This window comes from Montipora capricornis, chromosome 8 (genome assembly GCF_036669925.1).
Source record: "Montipora capricornis isolate CH-2021 chromosome 8, ASM3666992v2, whole genome shotgun sequence".
Taxonomy (NCBI): domain Eukaryota; kingdom Metazoa; phylum Cnidaria; class Anthozoa; order Scleractinia; family Acroporidae; genus Montipora; species Montipora capricornis.
In genome coordinates this window covers 9,274,552-9,284,551 of record NC_090890.1, presented here as the reverse complement: position 1 = coordinate 9,284,551, position 10,000 = coordinate 9,274,552, and the positions used below count along the sequence as shown (strand labels likewise).

The following is a 10,000-nucleotide window of genomic DNA, read 5'->3' as shown; positions in this document are numbered from 1 at the left end:
GTTATGCTGCCTTATGAACAGACCTGTGGTATAAAATTATAATAACTATTCTTCATACTGAAATTACTTTCAGCCTATTTCTTTTTTTCATAAATTATAATTTTGCAGTACCCTCAAAATATCTTGTTGGGAAACTGCTCCATACGGCATGTGACATTTTGCATCTACATGTACGTTTGTACTGAGACGCCAAGTACTAAGTCGGTTCCAGTGGGCCAGGTGTGGGGAATTTAAAAGTGAACTCAAAGCTAAATTTCAGCACATTCCCAGATAAAAGCAATCAAAATACTTTGCAGGACTGGCACAGTTCACCGGTTTGGTCAGTTGAATTAGAATTTAGCAGTAGGTGGCAGGTCCAAATCCCAGCCAGACCAACTGTCAACTCCAAGTAAATGAGGAGAAAGCTCCACCTTAAAATAGTCTTTGCAATAACATTTATAGCTAACATCTTTCAGACTTTAGGACACAATGTGCAATTCCTACCACTGCGCATGATGAAACTTAAATGAATAAATTTAAAATTAAATGAATATTACCCAATAATTGTATGAAGAAAACCTTTGGGCACCAATACTAAATTTAAAACCACCTGTGAGTTTAGGCAGCCATAAATATGATAGTACCATACTACAGTATAAGCTGATCTTGTTTATTAAGCCGAGACCCCAAACTTTGTAAATGTGACAGTAGTGTACTAATGAACAAACAAGAAAAATTAGAAAAACTATCAGCTATAAGCCAAGACCTGAGTTTTTAATAAACCTAGACCCCAGAGTCCATTCAATAATCAGCCAAACGATAAATGAATAACCAAACACACCTCTTAGGAAACACTTTGAAACAATATTTTTTAATTGATAAACCTAAAGTATGTAGGCACCGTTGACTTGACTAAGAAGCCAAGCCAAAGGTAACTCTCTATTGTTTTTGACACTGTGGTTATAAGCCAAAGTTCCTTCTCAAAAATTTTCTACAGATGAGTTGACTTGTCAAAAAAAATTCTTGGCTTATAGTCAAATAAGTACATTAATCCTTGTTATTATGGATTATTATTAATTTTTTGCAGGTGGTCAAACAGTCTGATTTACCAAAAAACTGTTATCCTGGCGAAAACTTTCTTCAGTTTCACCTGCGGCCAATCAAAAATCAAGGATTTGATAGATCTGACATACCAAGTAAATTAGATACTAACTCAATTTTGCTGGAAACACAAACTCTTTTGAATGGAAGTACTCATGCCACTTGTGCATCAGGCTTTGAGGAAAAGACTTGCGATACACTGGAAAGGAAAACACTTGGATCAGTCAGATCATTGTCGACAAGCAGTTCGGCAAGATCAAGAGATATGATACGAGAAACAAGACCACTGCAAATAGTAGGGAATCCTATCCGTGAAATGCTTGAAGCAGTTGGGGCGACTTTTATGGGTGAGGATGAGGGTGGACATACTCTAACAGATATAATAAAGATAAAAGCAGAGGAATCACAGTTCAAGCGCACTAATTATGAGGTTGTTTTTCTTGGAACTGGTGCTGCCCTTCCTTCAAAGTACAGAAATGTGAGCTCAACGTTGATCAACATGAGGTGAGAATGTGAAGTACAAATGTATAATTATGATCATGACAGTAAATTCCAGCCATTATTCCAGCCATTATTCTGTTCAAAAAAGCCTCATTCCAACAGTCATCATGAAAACCACTGACAGCCCAGTTTTCCAAGGTTAGAATGTGCAATAATTATCTTTGCAGGTCCTCTTGTGTACCTGTACTGCATTTTTTTTCTAAATACGTTTTTGCTTCTGTGGAGGTGAGCATGTAATTGGGGTTTCATTAGGCAGATTTTCATTCCTTTTAAAAGTGTTGTTCCAGGTAGGATTTGAGCTTGATTAGCTGGCAACACCCCAAACAGCAGACAAAAGGTCTGGTATATCTTTGTATTGAAAAAATAAATCATCATTGCATGATTCCTATTTCTAGCAGTGACTTCTTATGTTTACTTAATAATCTGTTTCCTTGTTTCACAGAAGAACTTCTATTTCTACCTCAAAACCCAAATTCCAAATTTGGGGATCAAGCATTTTTTGGCAATGGTGGGGCTGAATTTATAATTTGTAAATTTAGTTCTTTAACTTATATAATTATTATCATTGCTTTTTTAATCATATATTAACCAGTTCATTTGATTTTAGTGATAAAGCTTCAATGCTTCTTGACTGTGGTGAAGGAACATATGGTCAGCTGTATAGACATTATGGAGACTTCTTTACTAACCGTGTGCTGTTGCAACTTAAATCTGTGTTTATATCACATATTCATGCTGATCATCACTTGGTAAGGAACAACGATGTGAACATGTAACACTTTATACATGTACATTGCTTCAAACAAATGTTTTTGTCGAGGTACCTTGTTGCCCCAGTTTTTACTTGCGTGAACATACCGGTAATGCCCAAGGACCAATAAAATTGTATCTTTAAGTTAATAGTCAAACAAAGTGAGAGAACGTAGCCTGTGAAATCACCAAACCAAATGAATTTTAAGAGGGTTAGTTCTGTGACCAGGATGGACATATCATGTACATGTACATGTACAAGTAATACATGAAACATGTGCAAACGTAATAACATTATTGCATTCAAAGTTTGTAAAAGGCATAACGGAATGCTGTCAAACACAATAAGCTCCTCATTCACTTAATAAAATGGCTGATACCTTTAGTTAACAAAATTGAAACAAAATATTTTTAAAAATTGTTTCTCACGTAACAATATGAACAAGTTAAATTTTTTTATATTGTAACAGCCCTAAACTCTGCAAGAAATAAACTTTTACAAGTTTGTAACTTGTTTATAATTATTGTTATAGTTTGTATGCCTCTCATTAAGTTCGGGTTCCATTAATTAACTTTGCATTCATTTTATCAAGTTTGCTTGTGCTCTATTAAGTTTGTCTGCAACTTATTAAGTTTGTAGGCGTTTTGTGTCCATACCGGCCACGATAAGTTTACAAGTGTAATATTCACATGGAATAAATTTCATGGTACATGTTTTTCCAAAGTGGGTATTTTATCTCTTAGCGATGTGATGTATAGTAATGTGAGTAATTTTTTTACTTTATGCTAGGGTTTGATACGAATCATACAGAAGAGAGAAATTCTGGTCAGTACTGCATGGTAAAAAAAACGTTTTAGTTCAAACTGAAATGGAGCTTAAAATAATTCCAGCTTGGGCAGGTCATTGTTTGAATATGAATTATTTATACTGTATTGTTAGAGTCTCAACCTATTAGCTAGAATCATTCAACCTGAATTTCATTTTGTTGTGTGCCGACTACATTATTAGTGTTGTTATATGTTTATAATCGTCACCTCAATAATCTATAGATATTCTACTGTAGGTAGTACATGTGTACTTCATGCATTAGTTGATTAATGTCAATAATATTTCATAGAGCTGCGTTTGTCATTGTTCATTTCTTTTTTTTAATCACCAGCTTCCTGATGATCCATTACTGATCATTGGTCCAGGGAAATTAGGAAAGTGGTTGCATGAATATGACACTGTGTGTGAAGACATCAGTTACAGGTTTGTCCTAATAATAGGAATCTTTCAATGAGAAAGATTCAAAGGGTTAAATTAAGGCACTACTATGCCAACATTCTTGTGGTTAATTCTATTGATACATACAATGTACAGTGCCATGCGACCAACTTACTTCCTTCTATCTTTCTTTGTATCTTTGCCTTTTTTCATCATTGGAATGGTATGCAACCAGATGAGTACATGTATTTAGCATGGGATTGGAGACAGGGAAAACATTCGGCTTTGGTGAATGTATCCTGGGTCCAATTCTGGTACATGCAAGCATCATGCAAGTATGGGGGTTGAGTTTGTGGATTCTCCATTCTGATAGAAAAGAAGTTGTCTCTGATAGATCAGTTTTGGCCTCTTATCCATAACCAAGATTTGATTACACTAGTTGTAGATACATGTCTTATTTACAGTTTTCCTAATAATTTGTATAGCACTTGTGTGCTGCTGGATTGGGGAGCTGGTGAGCCTTTAATAACCCATTGACCCCTGGGAGTGAGACTTAACCCATTGACTCCCAGGAGCTCCCCATTGACGAGTAAAATTGTCTGGCGTTAGACAGAGTTAAATACTGGCCAGTTTAGGCTGGTTTGGACGTCAAAGGGTTAACAGACGATTTCACTCTTCAAATGGGGGCATCCTGTGGCATACTTTTGAGGTGTCAATGGGTTAATTTGGTCTGGTGGAGCTAGAGAGCAACCAGGCATGCCAACAGTAACCCTGTCCAAAATATGGGAGCTGACAGTAAAGCTTGATGGTTGAGCAAGCAAAATGGTTTTACAGCCAGGTCAGTTGAATAGCAAGTAAGTGACCTTGTGATGCCAAAAGGGGTGATTTCTGTCATGCAATGTCTCGATATGTCAACCTGGACGTAAAATGTAGGTCTTCTCTAAAATCAAGTGCCATGATTTGATTTATTTACTATAATTACCACTTTTATCGTTTTGCAATATGTAGGTTTGTAGACAGCAGTGATTTGGTTGATCATAGAGATGGTGATTACTGGAATGTTTACGGTCATCTTCAAGCACAAGAGGTTTGTAATGGACCGTAGCAGTGATGATGGTGATATCATAAATTTTGTGGGATTCATAATGCACAGGGCATAAAAAGAAGATAATGACCTTGGTGTGACAACCATGAGGTGATCATGATGTTTGTTTAAAAGTAAAATTTATTTTCAAACAAACATCCTGATGATGATTGTGACAACATCGTTTTCGACACCACAATCTGCATGACTATAGACCAGATGACTCAGTTAGAAGCCTTGGCTCTTAGCTTGCATGCCGAAGTCCCTGGTTCAAAGCATACCCTGAGACCACTTTTAACCCGTTGAGTCCTAGGGTTTCCCCATTGACGAGTAAAATCGTCTGGCGTTAGACAGAGTAAAATACTAATTCTGGGTAGTTAAGACCAGTTTATGCATCAAAGGATTAACTCACATACAAGTATGTGTATCCCCAGGGCTGCAGTTTTGCAATTATGGTAAGTGTCATGAGGTGTCCTGTTTCAGAGTCTTTGGGTCAACAATCTGTGCAGTTCTGGAGTTATTCTTGTTTGCCTTATGACATTCTTAATGTTAGGTTATGACCGTCCGAGTGGATCACTGTTCTGAAGCATATGGTTTGATACTAAAGCACCGCCATGAATGGAAGATTGTGTATTCTGGGGACACTCGCCCATGCCCAGGACTAATTAAGGCTGGTATGGCTATGATCTTTACTGTTTTTACTTTTTCAGAAATGTGGTTTTGTGTTAGTGCACTTAATAAGTGCACTACACACTATGTCACCGGGTTGTAACAGTGAGTGAGTGAGTGTAAGTCTGTGGTGGCAAATAGGCCTGCAGCACGTGCATACGGTAAATCACGAAAATATTAAAGTGGTCTGTTGTTTCAAATTTTGTAGTGTCGCCAGCGTGCGATGAAAGTCACAAGTGTAGCAACCCTTGAACTGGCGACACGACAGCTGAAAAAATGGCAGAAAAAAAATCGAGAGAAATTGAATGTACCACCAAAGTAAAACCTTGTTAAAAATGTCACTTCAACTCTAATTGAAACCTCTCATAAGCGACCATTCCCGTAAACGAAGAAAGAAGTTTCCAGTTTTTAATAGGTGCATTCCCAAACGTTATCTTTTCTACCACCAATAATAATTTAAGAATCCCAGAGACTTTTGCTGAAAGCTGTCGTAAGCACCACCCTCTATTGTTTATAATTTTGGTCGCTTACGAGAATCGGCTCTCGCAAAGTCCCAGGGTGGTCTCCTATGAGGGCTTCGACGGGCCTTTTTCGAATGTTAACTTAAATGTAAAAGGTAAATGCTCACTGCAAACTTTCAATAAGCACTTGAAATTTCACTATGTCACAACGAAATTTCGCTCAAAAATTTGTGTGCCTGTTGCAAAAGTTACACAAATTTTCGCTTTGACTGAACTAGTATCCCCTAAACAGTGCTCACTGCTGTTTGTGCTAATTTTGTTTAATAATTTAAGGTAAGGATGCTGATCTTCTCATTCATGAAGCTACTCTAGAAGATGAACTCAAAGCAGAAGCTGTTTCAAAGAGGCACAGGTAAAAAAATAGTGATTTTAGTCATAAAATTAATAAGAAATGTTCTCAAAATAAAAATGATTAATTGGTTACACTAAAAGGCCTTCAATGCTACTAGCCTTTTATTATTATTTTTATTTCACCAGTAATCGTAACTTTCACAAAATCCTTGTAACTGATTGGGTATCAACAGCCCTGATTTCAGCATTTGATAGGACAGTTTGTAATGGGCCATTTCCGAGTTGATCTTTGTCTTGGTTTCAAAGTGAGTCTGGTGCTCAACTATTGAAAGGGAAATGAGTTTGATTTGCTTAAGAATACATAACTCATTTCCATTTGAATGGTTGTGTACCAGGACTTGCTTTGAAACCAAGGCATGCAGCAACTCAGAAATGGGCTATTGGACACCTTGTAATTGGACAGTTGTACATGTCATCAAGCGTGCTAGTTGTACTTGAATCATTTATGTTTTTCCAGAGCTATCAAAAAAAAAACTAACAAAAGTTGAGCAGATTAAGTTATTAAAATGTTATCACTGTCATCTTCTCGTATTTTGTCATAATTACAATAATTATTTATAATTGGACTTTGTCGTACAATTTAGGGAGTAATTGTACTCAAAATTGTAAATTTTGAATTACTCCCTGTCAAGTGAATAATTTGTACTCCATTCAATTCTATTTTAACCATTATTAATCTTTTTGCTTGGATATCTCAATATTTCTCTTTGACTTCATGCCTAGACTTGCCACAAGTCAACCTCACGAGAATCCCAGGAGAAAATGTTTTGTCGAGCACCTTGAAAATGCTTGCAATAGAAAAACATTCGAGGCCTGCATTTGGTGCCAAGCCCTGAAACATTTTCGGGTGAACATACATACAAGAAGGGCTTAAAGTGACATACTGTACACAATAAAAAAGATGACCAGTATGGGCAATTAATTTATCTTTCAGCCTTTCTTAGAGCTTTCAAAATACATTATGTATTTTGAAGGAGTAATAAAACAATAATGAATTTGACATAATGTGTCATATAAAGAAATGTGCGGATTTGACTGCTTGTCAGACTAATTTTTAGTTTTTTTTTTCAGTACGACAACAGAAGCCATTGAGAGTGGTGTAAAGATGGAGGCAAAGTTTATAATGTTGAATCACTTCAGTCAGCGCTATCCTAAGATTCCTTTATTCAGTGAATGCTTCACAAAATGTACAGGGATCGCATTTGATCACATGAGGGTAAGATAATGTTACCTATGACCTAAAATCTACCGGTAATGAAAGTGAATAAAATATAAAAACATTTGAAGAACTCTTTACAATTAAGATCAATTTGGTACATGTGTGTGTTACACAATGTACCTTTCACTCCTGTAAGGGCCACTGAGACTTACATGTTAGATTTTACTCTGTCTAACACCAGACAATTTTACTCGTCAAATTATGGGGAACCCCATGTCCCCATTAGATTTTGTTAACCCTTTCACTCCTGTGGGGTTCCCCATTGACAAGTAAAGTCGTCTGGAATTAGACAGGGTAAAAATCTCTAAGTCTCACTGGCCCTTACAGGAGTGAAACCTTGGGTTAAGGGTGTAAGCAGTTAACATAGAGGTTGATGGTTTTGCATTTTTTTGCAGGTTCATGCAAGTAATTTTGCAAGAATTCCACAACTCCTAGAGCCACTGAAAAAAGTGTTTGCAGAGGAAATTGATGAGATGAACAAAAAGTAAAAAATTACATTGAGCTCAAGATTGGTTAACCTTTGAAATCTTTCTTAACTTTAATCATGTACAGTATTAATATTGATAAAAACTACTTGACTTTTCGAAAAATCATAATCTTTTTTGCATATTCTGAGTAAATTTCATTGCAAAAATTCTCACTTTTAGTAAAAATGAAGGTGCATAATTAAAACTCGATATCTAAGCATGACTGATTAGAAAAGAACGCTCCAAACCAAAGACAAAATATTGATTTGATGATAAGTTCATTTTGCTGTCTCAGGTTGATTCCTTGTCCTTTTATTGAAAGTTTTGAGATGGGTGCCATCATTTCTCATAAACTACATGTATGTACACAAAAATTTGGTCTTGCTAAATGGACTGTTAACATACATACAGTCCAAAGCTGTCAAAATGCATCAAACACACTGCAAAATTGTACCTGTTTTACCTTCCTAATACAAATCTCTGACTCAAGAAAGAAGTATTATTATAATATTATTACTGCATATCAAACAAATGAAACTAAATCTGACAAATCATAATGATCACAATTTCATGTTACAGTTTTTTTTGTGAAAAATAATATTTTTCTTTTCTTTGATACAAATGTGGTTGAAACAAATTTACTGAGTAAATAATGACAAATTTAACTGTAACTACTAATTTTTTGTTTCCTGTAATATAAATACATAATTTTTGACAAGATTATATCCTTTTGAATTTCTTTTGAAAGTATGACTTTTAAAAGCTCTATTTGTAAAGAAGGCAATTTTCACTTTTAAACACAAAATAAATACACTGTACATTGAATGACGTGAAAGGTAAGGAAATCTTTGCTATTCACATAATTTTTACTGTCGTCTTTTTGCCACAACAGCTGCATTTTTTCACCCAAAAAATAATGTGAATTTAACTTTACATAATGGTGGCTTAAATCCAGCTCAATAATAAAGTATTGCATTACATTCAAATCTTTCCTTCAAAAAGTAGTCACTTGTTACTCTATGAGCCAATCAAATGATGTGCTATTTATAATTAAACATAAGTCCACAAAGAATAGAGTTACTTGTATAAAAATTATTATATTACATTTAAAAATAACTACCTTGTACAGAGTACATTAACTTAAAGACATTTAAAAATAATAATTACAATAAAAATAACCTCCCATGTATAGAGTACGTAATTCCATGTTACCACCATCATTAGCGTCAACCCATCTCAGCAGCAAAACAGCATTGTCTTGCAACAGTGTTGAGGTGAATTTTGCACAGCGCATTACTAAGTCTGTCCAGTGCATTACCAAGATCCCAGTGATCTGGATTAAGATCCCTCCATGCTATCAACACTTGATAAGCTTTTTCCTGCAATCCATCTTGTCTGATGCTACAGTCGTGTTCAATTTCCTGAATTTTGTTTTCCCCTACTCCCAAGATGCGACCAAGCTGCTTCCATTTGCCATTTCCAACAACTTTTTGTGCAATATCTTGAAATTTTTCCTCCCAGTTGATGGATTCCACTAGTCTTCTTTTGCGAGCATTCTTTCTCACACAGTCAGAGGGACACAATTCATGTGCCTTTTCTGTTGAAAGAAAATTTGTTGTTTAAACATGTACGGAAAGAAGACTAGTTCTGCAAACATCTAGGAGATGCCAAAAAAGCAAAAAATGACAAAGACACTTCTAAACTACATGTAGTACCATGCCATTTTGGCCTACCAAGCCACTCCATGTAAAACATGACTGTAATTCACTCTGACAAGGATCTGACACTCAACACATCAGCTTTCTAATTATTGACTCAGTTGATAACACCAAATTCCAATTCTTACGAATTGAAAAAGATAATTCGTTTTTCATCATTGAAGCTCTTTAGAAGAGCATTTACTACCTTTTTGACAAGCTCACCTGATCTTTCCTCTTCTATCACCGTTCGCGAAGGTAAACTTGTTCTTTGCCTGCAGGTGCTTCTGGTCATGTTACCTGGTGATCCTGTCTTATAAAGAGCCGATATAAACTGATGTGGCATGCCTCCACGGTGCTTGTAATCAGCAATGATTGCTGCAGTGGGGTTATCGCAAGTGCCAAAGCCATGTATTTCCTTTGGAGTGTATCCTAAGCTCTCAGCAACTTCATG

General features: G+C 35.8%; 2 protein-coding genes across 2 annotated transcripts in view; one reads left to right on the top strand and one right to left on the bottom strand.

The window, feature by feature from the left end:
- Nucleotides 1-8,108, top strand: part of LOC138060290 (zinc phosphodiesterase ELAC protein 2-like) — a 15,507-nt gene extending 7,399 nt beyond the window's left edge. Inside the window, exons 6-14 of the mRNA XM_068906033.1 lie at nt 1,067-1,584; nt 2,189-2,330; nt 3,122-3,157; nt 3,492-3,583; nt 4,547-4,625; nt 5,176-5,296; nt 6,086-6,164; nt 7,235-7,379; nt 7,778-8,108. Coding sequence (XP_068762134.1) covers nt 1,067-1,584; nt 2,189-2,330; nt 3,122-3,157; nt 3,492-3,583; nt 4,547-4,625; nt 5,176-5,296; nt 6,086-6,164; nt 7,235-7,379; nt 7,778-7,870 — 1,305 coding nt within the window. The 3' untranslated portion in view covers nt 7,871-8,108. The remainder of the gene's footprint in view (nt 1-1,066; nt 1,585-2,188; nt 2,331-3,121; nt 3,158-3,491; nt 3,584-4,546; nt 4,626-5,175; nt 5,297-6,085; nt 6,165-7,234; nt 7,380-7,777) is intronic.
- The window catches only part of LOC138060287 (uncharacterized), an 11,237-nt gene continuing 8,547 nt past the window's right edge, over nt 7,311-10,000 (bottom strand). The window contains exons 5-6 of the mRNA XM_068906031.1: nt 9,772-10,000; nt 7,311-9,446 (exon numbers count right to left, since the gene is read on the bottom strand). The exon at nt 9,772-10,000 is cut by the window's right edge and continues 47 nt beyond it. Of these exons, the coding sequence (XP_068762132.1) occupies nt 9,076-9,446; nt 9,772-10,000 (600 nt within the window). The 3' untranslated portion in view covers nt 7,311-9,075. The remainder of the gene's footprint in view (nt 9,447-9,771) is intronic.